The sequence below is a fragment of the Oncorhynchus mykiss genome, chromosome 31 (genome assembly GCF_013265735.2).
Source record: "Oncorhynchus mykiss isolate Arlee chromosome 31, USDA_OmykA_1.1, whole genome shotgun sequence".
Taxonomy (NCBI): domain Eukaryota; kingdom Metazoa; phylum Chordata; class Actinopteri; order Salmoniformes; family Salmonidae; genus Oncorhynchus; species Oncorhynchus mykiss.
In genome coordinates this window covers 32,124,510-32,142,300 of record NC_050571.1, presented here as the reverse complement: position 1 = coordinate 32,142,300, position 17,791 = coordinate 32,124,510, and the positions used below count along the sequence as shown (strand labels likewise).

At 45.6% G+C, this 17,791-nt stretch overlaps 1 protein-coding gene across 3 annotated transcripts; it reads left to right on the top strand.

Moving 5' to 3' along the window:
• Nucleotides 1-3,502: 3,502 nt before the first annotated feature.
• On the top strand, nt 3,503-16,005 carry LOC110505016 (protocadherin-10-like). Of its 3 annotated transcripts, XM_036970004.1 has the most exons (6): nt 3,961-6,504; nt 7,502-7,560; nt 7,933-8,039; nt 12,581-12,797; nt 12,861-12,961; nt 14,654-16,005. In XM_036970004.1, the coding sequence occupies exons 1-6, from the start codon at nt 4,003-4,005 to the stop codon at nt 14,671-14,673; spliced, it is 3,006 nt and encodes a 1,001-aa protein (XP_036825899.1). In that variant the 5' UTR covers nt 3,961-4,002; the 3' UTR covers nt 14,674-16,005. The 3 variants fall into 3 exon arrangements, with proteins under 3 accessions (XP_036825898.1, XP_036825897.1, XP_036825899.1); XM_036970003.1 differs by lacking the exon at nt 12,861-12,961 and having other exon boundaries at nt 3,503-6,339; nt 12,581-12,738; XM_036970002.1 differs by lacking the exon at nt 12,861-12,961 and having other exon boundaries at nt 3,503-6,504; nt 12,581-12,738.
• Nucleotides 16,006-17,791: the final 1,786 nt, after the last annotated feature.

The following is a 17,791-nucleotide window of genomic DNA, read 5'->3' as shown; positions in this document are numbered from 1 at the left end:
CTAAAGCAAGAATTGTTCTAGGATTGTCTGGGATTGGTCTGAGACTGGTGGGGAAAACTGAAAACGAGCTGTTATTGGCAAACTAATTTAACGCCTGTCGATGTCACCAGGCAGGCCATAACTCCATCCCATCAATACAGGTTGAAATTTCAGGCGGTCTTTTCAAACAGCTCTTACGCTAAAAGGGCAACATAATAATTTTCACAATTTCATAGTATTATTGCAACCTCATAGTGTGGAAATATTTATAAAACACAGGGAAATCTGTTTTTTGAACACACTGGTCCTTTAACACTAAGATATGAAGTCCGAGCCCTCAACCTCCCCTTAAGACTGTCCTTATGGAGATTAAACACTGTCACTCCAGTACAGTGAGCACAGTGACCATAAAGTGACGTAGGAACCAACTGCATTGTCTGTGAACTCTAAAAGCCTTTCCCGTGTTTCCTTGGGACACCTGATACCTTCGCTCATGCAGCCACGTTCCCATGACAAGACATTCTGACGACACGCCGGTTCCCGGAAGAGGCATTTACATTTTTAAACAGGGGTCCTTTTTATTTTAAAACAAAATTCCTACTGTCATAAAATATCACACTTTTTATTTATTTCAACTCCCCTCTCTCCACCTATCCCTCCTTTGCTAATAAACACACTCGCATTCACACACACAACAGGCACACACAGACACATACATATACAAGTGTCCAGAATGTTGCCTGTCACACACTCAAACGCTAGGACGAGATGACTAAAAGCCTCACTTTCCTCCATCAGACAGACAGACAGTGAAACCAATATGGGCCTGGAGCCCCTGGGGGGGGGGGGGGGGGAGAGAGAGAGAGAGAGAGAGGCCTCAGTATGAAACGAGGGGAGCGGGACAGGCCGGCAGTGAGTGAAGCTGACACACGTGGCCATCAAACATTGAAACCACATGCGGCTCTCCTCCGTCCTGGTTCTCTGGTTGTACTGCATATATTGACGCCTGTAGGGAGTGGTGGATTGTGTTGTATGTCGTAGCCCGTAGGGAGTGGTGGATTGTGTTGTATGTCGTAGCCCATAGGGAGTGGTGGATTGTGTTGTATGTCGTAGCCCGTAGGGAGTGGTGGATTGTGTTGTATGTTGTAGCCCATAGGGAGTGGTGGATTGTGTTGTATGTCGTAGTCTGTAGGGAGTGGTGGATTGAGCACAGCTCAGCTACTGCACAAACAATGGTTTCGTAGAAACTAGTGGCAGTGAAAAAGCCATTTTTCTGTATTGTGTCTTACACAGCCGATGAAGAAAGCAAGTCAGTGAATATCAGTGGAGTGGATATCCGTTGAGAAAGGCAACAATCACCCCACTGTCAGCAAGCTATTTCTTCAAAGGTAGAAAGCCACATGCTGTTAAAGTTGTACATCCTCAACATTGAACAGGAACCATTGACAAGACAGTTGAGGTTATTTTCCGACCATGAAACACTGTTTGAGGAGAGAGGCTTTGCCTTCCATTCCTATGAACAGAGAGAGAGGAAGAGATAATCAGATGTATATTCAAATCAGTAAATGTCCTAAAATATGATTGGAGTCCCCCCGAACACACACCCTTGTGGCGCTCTCTGGCTATGAGAGTGTACAGTAAAGCAGCACATCGGATAGACTCTCCTGGTTTGATGTGACTTAAATTTAGGAGAAAATCTTCTCTTGGATGCAACTGATGTTGACCCTCCCGTGGCATATTGTGATTTGCAATTGCCAATTGCCTGCTAAAATGTGTGGTACTTCCCTTCGCTGGAGCCCATGCAGGAAATCTGAAATGTCCCCTTTTTGGATCAACGAGGATAAGAGGAAGTAGTGCAAAAGGGGGAGAAAGGGTGTAGTGGCGTTGTTGCTCACTAGGGGGAGCTCTTGGTCTCTGGCAGCCTAAACAGGGTCCCCCCTCTTATCACCTGTGTTCATCAGTCCATGCCCACTGAACACTTGGCTCTGATCATAGATCTGTGCCCACAGGCACAGATCTATGATCAGCTTACCCTGCCACATTCCTAACCTTAAAACATAGGAGGGAGAAATACAAAAATGAGCTCAGATCAGTGTCCAGGGGCAAATTTACCCCACTCCAAACACTGACCACATCATTAGCTGTTTTCCAGTACAATCCTTAGAAACACAGACCTCTGAGGACCAGGCAAGGAATACTTTTATATGACATATTTATGAGGGCTTTATAACAGAGAGAGAGAGAGAGAGAGGGAGAGAGAGAGAGAGGGGGAGAGAGAGAGAGGGGGAGAGAGAGAGAGGGGGGGGGAGAGAGAGAGAGAGACCCCCATAGACTGCCAGCAATCTATCAAGTCCTTTCAAATCAGTGATAGCAAATAAAAACACACAGGAAAGGGCTGTTGTGTAAGGTGTATTGGGATGAGTCCATTTTATTCCATTAGAAGTAAAAGTACATCCAGAATAGTAACCAATGCCTGACAATATGTGATGTGTCATCAGTGTACCACTCACCACAATGGGCACTCTAAAGTTAGATCTCAGACATAGCACTCCATTCAGTCCATCCAGGCCAGTGTACATACTCTATAACATTAGCATCAATACGGCCTTGTTCTTTTTTTTCATTAGACATTAGATTAGATTAGATTGCAATAGAATTCCTACATTGATCATCTAATAATGCACTACACTTTAGATAAAGCATGTGCACTATTCCAGGCCAGAATCCACTTAAGTTACAATATATTTGTCTTGTGTATGAATCACTTTCTTTGTATGTCTTGCCTGTGAATGTGCGTTTTGGTACTGTCTGACGTCACGGACAGCTCCGGTGATGTGGGATTTTTTTCAACCAGCTTTATCAGCACGTCCTAACAAAGGAAACAACACACAAAAAGGAAAATAAGATATGTGTAACCTATGTCATACTAGGCGAGATTTGAACCGGTGAACTGTATTTGATGTTTCTCTCTTGGCCGCTAGGGGACGCGTAAGGTCTGTGGTTTACACCTTGTGTCGATAGAGGCTCAGAAATATTGCAAACAAGTATCCCTGTTTAGTGTGAGCGCAGTTTAAAATGAGTAGGCTGTTGGCTGCATGAGGAATACTCACACTGTGGTGCGTACAAACCTCATCAGAATATACGTGATTGACGGATATCTGGCCTATTCATCTCGAATTTCCATGCATTATCCTCAAACAAATAGTCTACACATCAATCAATGACAATCATCTAATTATTAATTACTGTGTTCCGTTTTCCTACAAAACAAGAAATGGTGCGTTGTGGTTTTGTTAAAAACAATAAAACCCCAACTTCCTCCCCTCTTTCAAATGTATCTTCCTCGTTAAGTATTCAGCTCGAACCAGAAACTAGGCGGGGAGCGTCACATCACATAGAGCGCTGTCCACTGTTAACAGACGTCCCAAACGTCCAATGAGGAGTGAGCTCTGCTGGTGCCCGAAGATCCCGTTGGCTGGTAGAGTAGGTGCGCTGCGGAAAAAGCGAATAGTTGAGTGAACAGCATTCAGTTGTCGGAGAGGAGACCGCAGCAGTGTGTGCGCTATAGGGAGCAGATATCACTGAGAGAGAGAGAGAGAGAGAAAGTCAGTGGCTGTTTGAGAATAGGCATAATTAGAAAAAGCTCATGACAAAATCCATCGATTACGTGCATGGTACGGATTATGATGTTTTAAAATTGATATATGCATTTAGAGGAATCTCCTCATCACTTAAATAGCACTCCACATCATTGGAATGTGCACTGCTGCCATAAACGGACGCATCTGAAGTAGCCCAGAGCTTGTTGATTTGGCAGTGAAGACAGGCTTTTGGGTGTAATCAGACCTGCATTAACCATCACAAACAAGATGGTCCACGGTTGACGGGACTACTAAAATACACGTTTTTTCCTCCCAAATCCTTATACATTTTGGGGACTTTCCTTGGACTAATGGTGATGGGAATTGACGCGTTAAATAAACAAGGATAAGATTTTTTCCAAAGTACACTTGTTCTTTGGCGATGATTGTGCTATTCCTTCTTCTGTGTATTACGAATGGAGTGGTCTCGCAGATACGCTACTCTGTGCCGGAGGAGGCGGATCACGGCACCTTCGTGGGGAATATCGCCGAGGACCTTGGACTGGACATGACCAAAATCGCCTCGCGGCGCTTCCAGGTGGTGCCTAGCTCGCGGACGCCGTACCTGGAAGTGAACATGGAGAACGGGATTCTGTTCGTCAACGAAAGAATTGACCGGGAGCAGATCTGTAAGCAGAGTGCCAGCTGCCTATTACACCTTGAAGTGTTTCTGGAGAACCCACTCGAGCTGTTCCGCGTGGAGATAGAGGTCGTGGATATAAATGACAATCCGCCCAGCTTCCCCGAGACCGACATCACCGTGGAGATTTCAGAGAGCGCTACCCCCGGTACCCGGTTCCCTCTTGAGAGTGCATTCGATCCGGACGTGGGCTCCAATGCGCTGCGCACATACGACATCACCACCAATAACTACTTCTACCTGGATGTGCAGACGCAGACCGACGGGAACAAATTCGCAGAGCTGGTGCTGGAGAAGCCGCTGGACAGGGAGCAGCAGGCGGCCCACAGGTACGTGCTAACTGCGGTGGACGGGGGGCAGCCTCCACGGACAGGCACTGCTCTGCTGGTGGTCAAAGTGCTGGATTCTAACGACAACGTGCCCGTGTTTGACCAGCCGGTGTATTCGGTGAGCCTTCAGGAGAACGCACCGGTGGGGACCCTCGTTATCCAACTGAACGCCACCGACTTGGACGAGGGGCAGAACGGGGAGATAGTATATTCATTCAGCAACCACATATCCAGCCGCGTCAAGGATCTGTTCGCCATAGATGCGCGCACTGGACGCATCGAGGTGTGCGGCGAGGTGGATTTTGAGGAGAGCAGTTTATATCAAATATTCGTTCAGGCGAAAGATCTTGGGCCCAATGCCGTGGCTGCACACTGTAAAGTTCTGGTGAAAGTGACAGACGTAAATGATAATGCTCCTGAGATCACCTTTAGCACCGTGACTGAGTCGGTGAGCGAGAGGGCAGCCCCAGGAACCGTTATAGCCCTGCTGAGCGTGACGGACAAAGATGCCGAGGAAAACGGAAAGATTCATGTTGAAATCCTCGGCGATGTCCCGTTCAAACTCAAACCCTCCTTCAGGAACTATTTCACCATTGTAACAGACGGACCTCTAAATAGGGAGAATGCTGACTCTTATTCAGTGACTGTAGTTGCCAAGGATACAGGGACCCCTTCCCTCGCAACCAGTAAATCAATCAAAGTGCAAGTCTCGGATGAAAATGACAATGCGCCAACGTTTACGCAGCCCATATATGATGTGTATGTGACTGAAAACAATGTGCCAGGTGCTTATATCCACGCTGTGACCGCTCTGGACCCAGACGTTGGACAGAATGCTCTAATTAGTTACTCCATAATGGATTGTGATATTCAGGGTATGTCTGTGAAAACATATGTGTCAATCAATGAGGAAACGGGCTACCTTTACGCACTCAGATCATTCGATTACGAGCAGCTTAAAGACTTCACTTTCATGGTTAAGGCGAAAGATGCAGGTAGCCCCGAGCTCTCCTCGAACGCCACGGTCAAAGTGATCATCGTAGACCAGAATGACAACCCTCCCTCAGTCATTGCTCCTCTGGGTAAAAATGGCACTGCGAGAGAGCCGCTGCCCCGCTCCGCAGAGCCTGGCTACCTGGTGACCCGTATCGTCGCCATGGACGCAGATGACGGCGAGAACGCACGGCTCTCCTACAGCATCCAGAGGGGAAACGAGAACGGCATGTTCCGTATGGACTGGAGGACAGGAGAGCTGCGCACTGCCCGGCGCGTCTCAACCAAGCGGGACCCCAACCAGATGTATGACCTGTTGATAGAGGTGAGGGACCACGGCCAGCCACCCCTCTCCTCCACCGCCAGTGTGTTCGTGGTGCTGGTGGACAGCGTGGTGGAGGACCACCGGGAGAGGGGCACCGCCAAGTCCAAGGAGACCACTCTGGACCTCACCCTCATCCTCATCATCGCCCTGGGCTCTGTCTCCTTCATCTTCCTCCTGGCTATGATCGTGCTGGCAGTGCGCTGCCAGAAGGACAAAAAGCTAAATATCTACACGTGCCTCACCAGTGATTGTTGCCTCGGGTGCGCCACATGCTGCAGCAGGCATGCGCGAGCCCGCAAGAAAAAGCTCAGCAAGTCTGATATCATGCTGGTGCAGAGCGCCAACGTCACCGGGGCCGGTACAGCTCAGGTGCCAGTGGAAGAGTCCGGGAGCTTCGGCTCTCACCACCAAAACCAGAACTATTGCTACCAGGTATGTCTGACTCCGGAGTCTGCCAAAACCGACCTCATGTTCCTAAAGCCGTGTAGCCCATCTAGGAGCACAGACACCGAACACAACCCGTGCGGGGCCATAGTGACAGGGTACACTGACCAGCAACCTGACATCATATCAAACGGCAGCATTTTATCAAGCGAGGTAAGAGTCCTCTCATACCTTCGAACCCCCAAAACCCACAGCATGTAATTGCTATCAGTATATTGCATATAGATTGAGATAACCGCAAACATATGCTTGTTTAAAAACATTCTCACTGCTGCTATTAGTAGGTAGATAAAATGTAATAAAAAATAAGATACATTACGCATTGCCAGGGAATTTATTTAATTAAGCATCCCTAAAAATGACGATAACTTCCTGTATGTTGCATCACCCCCTTGTTTAAACAGAGTCCTCTACAAATATGTTTGTTATTTTCCATAATACATAATCCTGCATATCCTGCCATTAATTTCCGGATCGGCAATTCAACCGAACATGATTGCTAGTTGCTGACATGTTGCGGTTGGCAGTCCTGCGGGAGATAGATTATCAATGCAATAGTAATGATTGCATGTTTATGTTCTGCTCAGAAGTGATTTTGAAGTAGGCTGGGTTTGGAATAAGATAAGCATAAATGAGGCTAATATATGGGTGCCTTGAAGGCTGGTGTGTGTGTGTGTGTTTCTGTTGTCTGCGCAATGACCATGTCCCCTGTGAGAACACACACATTACGCACACCAGTCACGATCGTGCTGAGTCGCACTAAAACAAAGATCCGTCTATAGTTGCGCCAGCCTGAATAGGTGCACCACTTAATTTTCTCCCTGGCAGTAGGTATATCTTCTATCTGTGCTCTCGGGTAGGAGGCCTAAAATGGCACCTCTCAAAATATAGGCCTAGATGAGAACATCACTTCAAATCTAACATCAAATATCAATAAGATATAATATATTCCTCTCTGATTCCGAGGGGTTGGGCTAAATGCGGAAGACGCATTTCAGTTGAATACATTCTGTTGAACAATTGACTAGGTATCCCCCTTTCCCTTTACCAGGTGTAATTGTTGTTACTTTGTGTTCTCATGAACATCCTGTTTTGATGATCAAATACCACCACGCCCCAAATACAGGAATGTCCCGCCTATCTCTTTCAGACCAAACATCAGCGAGCGGAACTCAGTTACCTGGTGGACAGACCTCGGCGTGTGAACAGGTAAGGAGCACTAGCACGCATGCCTGGTGCCCTGCGAGTGATGTGATTGAGAGTGTTGTTTAGAGTGGCCATTCAATGCCAGAGGGGAGGGACTCTACCAACCACAAAAGCATGCCACCAAGACTCAATACCTAGGAATGGTTTCCATTCTGGCGCTGTCCACCCGGCAATACACTCCCAACAAGTATGATGATAATGAAGTGCAGGATAATGAATTATGATGACGATGAAGATTGTGATATTGACATTGCGCTATTTTTTTGACAACTTTTTATTTGTATTATTTTTTACATACGTTTCAAAATAAATGAGGCCTACCACTATCTTCAATACACTTCAATGTTCTTTCTTCTTCCCCTATTCTGTGCCCAGTTCGGCTTTCCAAGAAGCGGATCTCGTTAGCTCGAAAGACAGTGGTCACGGTGACAGCGAACAGGGCGACAGTGACCATGACGCCACCAATCGAGGTCACTCTACCGGTAAGTTCATCCACCACCGTCCCCTTGTTAGTTCTTGGCTGGTTGTGCGGCTTGTTGCTCTTTCGTCATCCAGCTCCCGGGGCTGCCGTTTCTCTGTTAACACCACTGCTCTCTTCCCATTGTGGTGCTGAAATGTAAGCGACTCATTATGAGCTGCGCGAATATCGGCTGCTTTCAGAGTTCCAGACTAGTCGTGTCATACTCATTCTCCCCATCTCAGATATTGAAAATGTGCCTAGGATTTATGAAATATTGTGTTTTTCTAACTCTTCTGGTTTAGATAACTATAATAGTGGGCTGTTTTTTGTACATTTTAGTCGTCCTGTGAACGTGAATTCGCTCTCCTGGCTGTAGCTCAATCTCGTTAATGTTTTGAGATAATGACGTGCTGCTGAATTTAAGCCTGTTGTTAGTAAAAATGCAAGGTCGTTAATGAGGGTGGGCCCGCTGCTAGGGACCACATGACGGAAACGTGACGGAATTCATAACGAGGACCGGTTGGCTTGTCATTGAGCGGTGCGGTGTGGTGTGGGAACGGGACCAAATAAGTTGCGGGCGCAGACAAACAAACGATTCATTAATTGACTGCGCTAGGTGCTGCCGCCCGCCCTAGGCCCCTACCACCGCACCGACCCGCATTCCTGATTGCCCGTCAGCTTTTATCTGCTCTACCTAAAGGATCACATACCGGGTTTTTACAATTGGTCTTCTCAGCTATGAATTCCGTTATCTCTTCATTAATCCGTGGGATTGCTTTGGTCCAGCCGCGCGCGCGTGTGTGTGTGTGTGTGTCAATGCCTATGGTTTTTTGGATAGCAACATGGTCAGCCCAGAGGGTGAACCCACATCATGCGAAACGAGCCATGTCTAGAAATAATAACGGCACTATTGTAAGCCTGTGGATATACACAGACGTTTTTAAGGAAGCATCCTGTTTAATTGAGCCTACTCTTCTTTTAAAGCTGTATCTGGTTAGCTTGGACTTCTCTGCAAAGTCACTTCTCAGATTGAACACCTTTTGATGTTCAACCAAAAGGCATTTGTTTAGGTGGTTGATGTCTACATACGTTTTAGCCATATTAGACGCTACAGGCTAGTATTAGCTTCTTCGATACAGAGACTACAGGAGCTATACTTCCTTATTCATAGAACCCTTCTTTACTTAATGTTGGGCTTGACCAGACTCCCAATGCTAAGTGTTGACTCCATGGCGTGCTACCGAGTGGACATTGCTGTCTTTGCTTTTGACTTTGAGTATCCTTGTATGGCAATAGGCTACTGTTGCTTTGTTATGGAATTATCGCAGAGCTTAATGTCTTTAAAGAGATTCATTGCTGTGCATTTAGTCTTTGTTTGATTAGGATAATTGATAGCGTGGCTTAGCATCGTCTGCTTGCACAACACTTGGAAATCACCCGCTTGTTTGATAAGTGATAATCGAGTTTGCCGACATGTCAAAACCTCATGGTTTTTCTTAATTACATGTTTATTTTCCATGGAACATTCCCAAATTTAATGAGGACAGGGTGAACCATAGGGCAACTGTAGCACTGTGATTGTCATTGAAAATGGTGATCATTTAGGTGAATAAAGGTTTGTTGATATGGACTAAGTGGAGTACTATTCTGGTCTCAGAGATGACATAGCCTATCTTATATAGACTGTTATTATGGATACATTGTCACCATACTGTTTTGGAACTTTGGAATTGGCATTCCTTCCCACCTCACTATCCCCCTCTCCATCTTTCCCCCTCCCCATTCCCCCAGTTGCCGTGGCGAATTCCTCCTTAGGCCTGCGGTTCACGTTATCGCTGTGGTAACAGCTCGCTGATCAGTAATTCATTTTCAGACCTCTGCATACCAATTACCAAATGAAGGTTATTATCAAGACTGCTGTTTGCCCTGCTCGAGAGCCATGCACAATCAGAAGATACAGACATACACAATAAAGTAGGGGTCAGTGCATTTACAGACAGTCTCTCTCCCTTGAACAATCTTAATTTCTCTCTCTCTCTCTCTCTCTCTCTCTCTCTCTCTCTCTCTCTCTCTCTCTCTCTCTCTCTCTCTCTCTCTCTCGCTCTCTCCCTCTCTGAGTAAGGGAGAGACGTGTTGACACAGTGCTTTCAGTGCATATTAAAGTCAGACTGATGTACTATATAGCCTTCGACTGGGGCTGTAATTCTTTTCTCATGTTTGATCGGTAAAATCGTTAAAGTACTACGGCCCAGAAATAATGTGGATATTCATTCACATCTTTTAATAAACCTTCAGCTTTATGAGGACAGGTCAATTCGATACACAGCGGTGTTTTTCCTTTCCTAGTTTCTTTCTTCTGAAGATACACCTAATGTGCCTCAGGGAACATCTAATTTCCGAAAATGTCAAGAAATATCAAAAAGTCTTGATCTGGCTTTGTAGCGGAGACGTTTCCCCCGGAGTGTGTGTGTGTGTGTGTGCCTTATCACTTCTCCAGACTCTAAATGCCAGGGCACGGGCCCTATTTAAAATGCTAAAGAAATTCATATTCAAAAGCCTCGACGTGTGATTGTTGGATATGGAAATATGTTCAGTATCCAGGGTCAGAGGTTATTGTTACATTGCTTTGGTGAATATCTAAAGAAGTGCAGGTATCACTTGTTGAAATGAGGGGTAAATGTATGGTAGAAAACGCGGCCACACTATTTAGAGAGTCTGGATAGTCCCTCTGTAGATTCTCTACAGGTTATCATACTAACAACAAACTATCTGTTGATAAGCAACTGCCGGCTAAGGTTAGGAATAGGGTTAGGTTTAGAATAAGGGTTATGGTTACGTTTAGGGTTAGGATTAGGATAAGGGTTAAGGTCAGGGTTAGTAGATAGTTATTTGAAGTGTTACTGATAGTCTGTAGAGCATCTACAGATGGACTGTCCAGATAAAGTGTCACCGAAGCCACTTATTGATCTATTGCCTATAGAGTCTCCATTAGTAGATACATAATGCCATAGAACAAACTTAACTTTCTGTGCTGACACTCAACGTGATGGTTTATTTATGGTTGTTTGTTAATATTTAATAACAAACTCTCTCGTTAGGAACCTCGGCGGTTTCCCCAAGAGGTTAACGACGCCCGAGCCAAATTAATCCTCTTTGTAACAGCAAATTCTCCCTATGCTGACCCGTGGAAACGCACGCACGCACACACACGCGAACAGACACACACACACACACACACACACACACACACACACACACACACACACACACACACACACACACACACACACACACACACACACACACACACACACACACACACACACACACACACACACACACACACACACACAGCAGTCTGAAGCCTAATCAGTCTATATCATAGGATTAACTGAGGATACTGTTGGTGAGCAGTTTGGGTTTTACTCTGACACACACAACAAAGGACTTACAGTATGTTTGACTTAAAAACGTAGACTAAACCATGGACTACGACTGATACAGATTAAGTTTGGAAAAACCCTGGTTTTGCTTAATCCCAAAATATCTATCCGAATTGAATCATACATTGATTTGATTCGTTATTCACGGGCTCACATTCATGAAGAATAACCTCAGAATGAACTTCCCCTTTGACAGAATGCTGATGAACTCGGGTTTATTTCAACAGTTGTTGATCTTGCAATCATTCAATGGATGTAATTGCATGGCCAGTTTGAAAGGATGTGAATAACCAAGGTAATCCAATCATTTTGAGCCCGTGGTTTCCATGATCCAATACCTTGGTCACAATAAGCTCTGAGAGTGTAGTAGTGTGGTGTTAATGGTTATAAACACGTCTCTCACTCAGCGGGAACAGGCAGACCTGCTGAGAGATCACAGAGAGAGAGAGAGAGAGAGAGAGAGAGAGAGAGAGACGACCACAGAGGGACATGAAAACACTAACCCTTTACTGACCTCTCAACCTCCGCCCTCAGCCAATGATTCAATGAATTTAGCCTGTTTCTCTATCTCCAAATGGCAATTAAAACAAATACAAAATACAACACACATCGTGCATAATACATGAATACGCGTCCCTCTTAGGACTTGAAGTATGGTGTATTGCATGTACAACTTTACTGTGTATGTTAGAAGCCCTGGTTGGTTTTTCCCAAAGGGCTGTTTTTGCTTGACTCTCTCTAGTGTGTCGGTAGAAAGACGGGGGTAGAAAGACCTTCTGACCTTTCCCTGTGCATGCTGGGCTTCCTAGGGTGTTTTTTCTGTGCAGCGAGGCTGAGAGTTTATCTCTCACCACGTGCACTGCTGTTTCATTAGACGGGGGGCTGGCTTTGATCTCATATGGTGAAGGAGAGAACCATGTGACGAGGAATAAGAGATCTGAGTCTACACCCGCATGCGCGCACACACACAGCAGCTTGTGTTTCTGTGTGTGTGTGTGTGTGCTTGTTTCTCCTGCTTCCTTTTTTACCTTGTTTGAATATGAATGTGACCCCTTTATGACCCCTATCTCTCTACTCTCCCTCCTTCCCCCCTCTTCGTCTCTCCTCCCTCACTTCCCAGGCGCTGATCTCTTCTCTAACTGCACAGAGGAGTGCAAGGCTCTAGGCCACTCCGACCGCTGCTGGATGCCCTCCTTCGTGCCCTCCGACGGGCGCCAGGCGGCAGACTACCGCAGCAACCTGCACGTGCCAGGCATGGACTCCGTGCCCGACACTGAGGTATTTGAAAGCCAAGATCAAACGGGCGATAAGTCATTCTCCACCTTTGGCAAAGAGACGCCCCTCAGCCACCTCTACCAAAACCACTACCAAAACCACCACAAAAACCACCTCCACTTCAGCCACCACCATGCCACCCACGCCAACCAAGCCGCGCTAGAGAGGAAAGAGTTTGAGGCGCTTCTGTCTAGCACGCGAGCGCCTTACAAACCCGCCTATTTGAGTGAGTATCCGATTTGCACGGCAGCTCTGTAGCTAACCCGCCCTGCTCCACTCTCTCAACCAGCCGACCCTGATCTGACCATTGACTTGAACAATACAAAATCAACAAAAAAAATACCAATTCGCATTGTTCCCCCATTGGCTCAAAGTGCTATGAAATTCTTTCAAGTCCACTGACCCATCTAATTCACCCCCCCCCCCCCCCCCCACCCCGTTGTCAGACTTGAACTAATTCGCTCTCTTCCTCTTTCACACATCCTCATTATCACTCTCTCTATCTGTGGCGATCTCATCCTCCGACACAGTCTTCCATATCAATGTCACTCCCTCCTTCCACCACCAGCAGCCCCATCTATGTGCCTTTCTGAAATAAATGTGCCATGATCAATTCGAGTACAGTTTGGGATCCATAAGAGAGCTGTGACATCGCTGAGACGTTGACGTGGTGTACAGCTCTGTCTCATTATGGGGAGATGGATGTGTTCGTGTACAAGCTACTTCCCTCGTTCAGAAAGGGAATGGGGGAAAAAATGAGTGTTTTTTAATCTGTTTAAAAGAATAGAGGCTAAGAGATTACCCTCTCGTTCGTATTCATCTGATGGTTTTACTCTAGCTCCTAGGATTAAAACCGTTTTAGATAATTGAGGAAAGCAGATGGAAGAAGAGGCATATTTCCATAAGGAATTTCGGTTTCGAAACTCCCTTTTGAAAGGGCAGAAAGAGAAGCATACTCATCACTGCAATTTGGTGATAATGCTTAATTATAATTTTGTCAAGCGCCGCCTTAAGTGTTCCCCGTTTCTTTCATCTCTCGACACAGCACGCTCAAAATGTTGAAACTGCTGGAGTCACGCTGTCTCACCTACTACCGCAATACACAGCCGCGGCATGCGGCAAAAGGGAAAACATTTGACAGTCATACCAGCATTTATATTTGTATCAAAGCACTACCTCTGATGAATACAGATGAGGTAGAGACTCCATAAAGATAAAGATGGCACCTTCCTCTCTGTCTAAACCCCCTCCTCCTCCTCCTCCTCCTCCTCTCTGTCTCATCGACTTAACAAGGTCGTAGAGTTAATCACCACAAGACATTCCTTGTTTAGAGGATGTCTGTTAGGGGGTCTGGTAAGGGGATAACAGGTGGGCATAGGGGGGATAGTCTCGTGACACTAAGAGGTTGTGTTTTTCCCTAATCTGATAAAGTCATCCGGACACACAGAGCCCCTTGTAGCCAGAGACGGCGGCCCAGGCAGGGCCTGGGATACCGGGTCGGTCATTACCCTGATCAAACAGAGATGCCATAGAGCTGCTGCTAGCTGGGGGATTGTTAAGCTGTCATGGGGTGGGGGGGGGGGGGTGGGGGGGTAACTCCATTTGTTCCTATGTCGGCCATGGCCCATTTTGAGTTAAGACTCATTCTTGCTATCCTAAATAAATTGGGTGTGCAATATATTCAGAGACGCAGACCCATATTCCCACGCATTATCCATGAGTGATTTCACTGAGCGGATTGAAATGATTCTACAAGAGAAGGAATGAAAGGGCTTCCTAGTCGTCCTCACCTTGTTTCATTGACTGTCTTTACAACACTGAGTAAATAAATGAAGGTTGCTGTAGATGCACTGTCTGTAATCCATTCTCTCTCGCAGACAAACTTGACCCCTAATCAGCATGTGTTCTCTGCTTGCAGCGAGGAAAAGGGTTTGCTAGCTCCTTTCGCGTGGACATACCAGAGACCGCATGACTTTGCGCAATCAGTCAAAACGACAAAAACTAAATAGAGCATCAAGTTCCATTTCCTTAGCTGTACCACGTCTGACTGACATTCCTCCTACGGAACACAGAACTCTGTGGACAACATTCCCTCCGGAATTCTATTGGAACACTGCCGGCCTTGGATATTACTATCTATGGGACTCTGGAGGGGTTGGAAGTGGTGGGGACGGACAGAGAGACACGGTTGGGAGACGGACAGGCAGACAGCTCTACACGAGGACCCCACCGCTCTCAGCAGGACTGAGACAGAGTTGAAAACAGAACTAATAGAGGGGGAGGAGAATGAGGGAGGAGGAGGAGGACGAGGACGGAGGACGAGGGAGGAGATGGAGGAGGACGAGGATCTCTCCTCTCTGATCTGTGTGTGCCTGTTTACAGCACTGATGTACATCTTTTAAGAAGAAGAGAAAAAAGAAAAAAGAAAAAAGAACAACAAAAAAAGACAGGAAACGGAACGTCGACGTCACTGAGCCCTTTAGATGTTTATACTCACAGCAGAAGCCAGTTGTACAGGAGATCTTTGTGCATTTTACATGCAATACCACTGTTTTAGACTTGACTGTTTTTCTATTCAGTTTGTGTGGTCAGGTGTCTTCTCCTCAGATCTACAGTACTTCAACTTTATAAGGAAAGATTGTGATTATTATTTTTTTTTAAGTTCTGCTTTTGCTTTTTTCACAACATAGTGAGTCTGGACAGTGATGGGCTTCGCCTTTGAATTCTAAGCTGTTCAGTAGTTTATATAATGTGTGAGAAGTGTTAACTGTACTCTTTTAAAAAGCTTCAACATGAATATAAATCTATATATAAATCTATCAATATATACTTTTTCTGAAGGTATGCTATCTATTCGGTGGGTTTCCTATTGTGTGTAGACAGAGGTCCATACGCTGCTTAAAGTGCTGTAGAAGGCTTGGGAGGATCTTACAGGTTGGCGGCGTTCTTACCATGAAAACAGAATGGCCTTATCTTTCACGTGAAACCAAGTTTTCATCCGGTTTGATTATTTAATTTTTTCACATTTGGATATTGAAAGTTGAAATTCATGTCTATAAATAAAAGTGGTAATAATTTAGATTGAATTCCATGGTAATTCTGTGTTATTGTAACCAAAAAAGGGTCAATTAAAAAGAACAAATCAAAAAGTGGCCAAATAATGAAAGGTGTTGTACACATGCAGTGTAAAATCTAACATACACACATACACACAGTCTTACACACAAACACACCATAATGCCAACAATAAACCGAAAAATGAGAAATGTACGGTCTGTCTCATGTGGTTGATTTTCTATGACTTGGGTATAGACATACACGTACAACATCCAATCACAGCGAAGGGAATGGCTGATATGATAACATCTACAGTAGTCCTGATGTACGTTCATCGTGTGGTCAGTGGTCGTTAGATAACTTCAATTCATATTTTACTCTGTAAAGTGTCACCCGTTTCATAGGATACGTTAAAGTTGTTTTCACATTCTCCATTTCTCTTGATTTTACACGCCCCCCTCTGGGGATGCGTTCATTCTAGTGACTGATGCACGGTGAGGACATGTTGTAATCTGCAGGAAGGAAGACTCAGAATGAAACTCCAGATGCAGTTGTACTATTTTTATTTTTTATTGTACCTTTATTTAACTAGGCAAGTCAGTTAAGAACAAATTCTAATTTTCAATGACGGCCTAGGGGGGTAACTGCCTTATTTAGGGGCAGAACGGCAGATTTGTACCTTGTCAGCTCGGGGATTCGATCCTGCAACTTTTCAATGCTCTAACCACTAGGCTACCTGCTGCACCAGGGTTCTGGAGAATCACACTTTTCAGTTGGACACAACGTTCATTGCACTTCAGTGGAGTTCTACGCTTTGACAACCACCACAGAGAAGTCATGGGAAATATGTGTTTACTATGTTTAGCAGGGGTGGTGAGAAATGTCTACTTAGGCAATACAATGATGACGTACATTACATGGCCGAACATCTCATTCCAAAATCATGGGCATTAATATGGAGTTGGTCCCCCCTTAGCTGCTATAACAGCCTCCACTCTCCTGGGAAGGCTTTCCACTAGATGTTGGAACATTGCTGCGGGGTCTTGCTTCCATTCAGCCACAGGAGGATTTGTGAGGTTGGGCACTGATGTTGGGCGATTAGGCCTGGCTCAAAGTCGACATTCCAGTTCATCCCAAAGGTGTTCGATGGGGTTGAGGTCAGGGCTCTGTGCAGGCCAGTCAAGTTCTTCCACACCAATCTCAACCAACCATTTCTGTAAGGTCCTCGCTTTGTGCACGGGGGTATTGACATGCTGAAACAGGAAAGGGCCTTCCCCAAACTGTTGCCACAAAGTTGGAAGCACTAATCATCTAGAATATCATTGTATGCTGTAGCGTTAAGATTTCCCTCCACTGGAACAAAGGGGCCTTAGTTGGCACTATGCATTGAAGCAGGTAGCGTTCATCTGGCATCCGTCAAACCCAGATTCATCTGTCTGACTGCCAGATGGTGAAGCATCATTCATCACTTCAGGGAACGCTTTTCCACTGCTCCAGAGTCCAATGGCAGCGAGCTTTACACCACACAAGCCGACACTTGGCGTTGCGCATGGTGATCTTAGGCTTGTATGCGGCTGTTCGACCATGGAAACCCATTTCATTAAACTCCCGACAAACAGTCATTGTGCTGACATTCCTTCCAGAGGCAGTTTGGAAGTGGATAGTGAGTGTTGCAACTGAGAACAGGCGATTTTTACACGCTATGCTCTTCAGCACTCGGCAGTCCTGTTCTGTGAGCCTGTGTGGCCTACCACTTCACAGAGCGCAGAGAAGCACGAGATTGAACTTCACTTAACTTTCTAGATTTCCCTCCCTTAGTTAATTAACACTCTCAACATTGCCCTTTACTTTGGACTTTTTGATTAGTCAAGTTATAGATCATTTGTAGTCAGCAATGCGGGAGTGATTGCTTCCTACAAGAGCACAAAATGTGTGCATTTCTAGACATCTTTGGAAAGTGAGTCAGGTAAAGAGCTTTTTTTTTGTCTTAAAGGGACAG

Bases quoted from the DNA above. Each gene is read 5' to 3' on its own strand.
- LOC110505016 (XM_036970004.1), top strand. From the start codon at position 4,003: ATGATTGTGCTATTCCTTCTTCTGTGTATTACGAATGGAGTGGTCTCG. The intron at 8,040-12,580 runs GTAAGTTCATCC...CTCACTTCCCAG, and splicing joins CAATCGAGGTCACTCTACCG to GCGCTGATCTCTTCTCTAAC. The intron at 12,798-12,860 runs GCCCCTCAGCCA...CCTCCACTTCAG, and splicing joins TCCACCTTTGGCAAAGAGAC to CCACCACCATGCCACCCACG.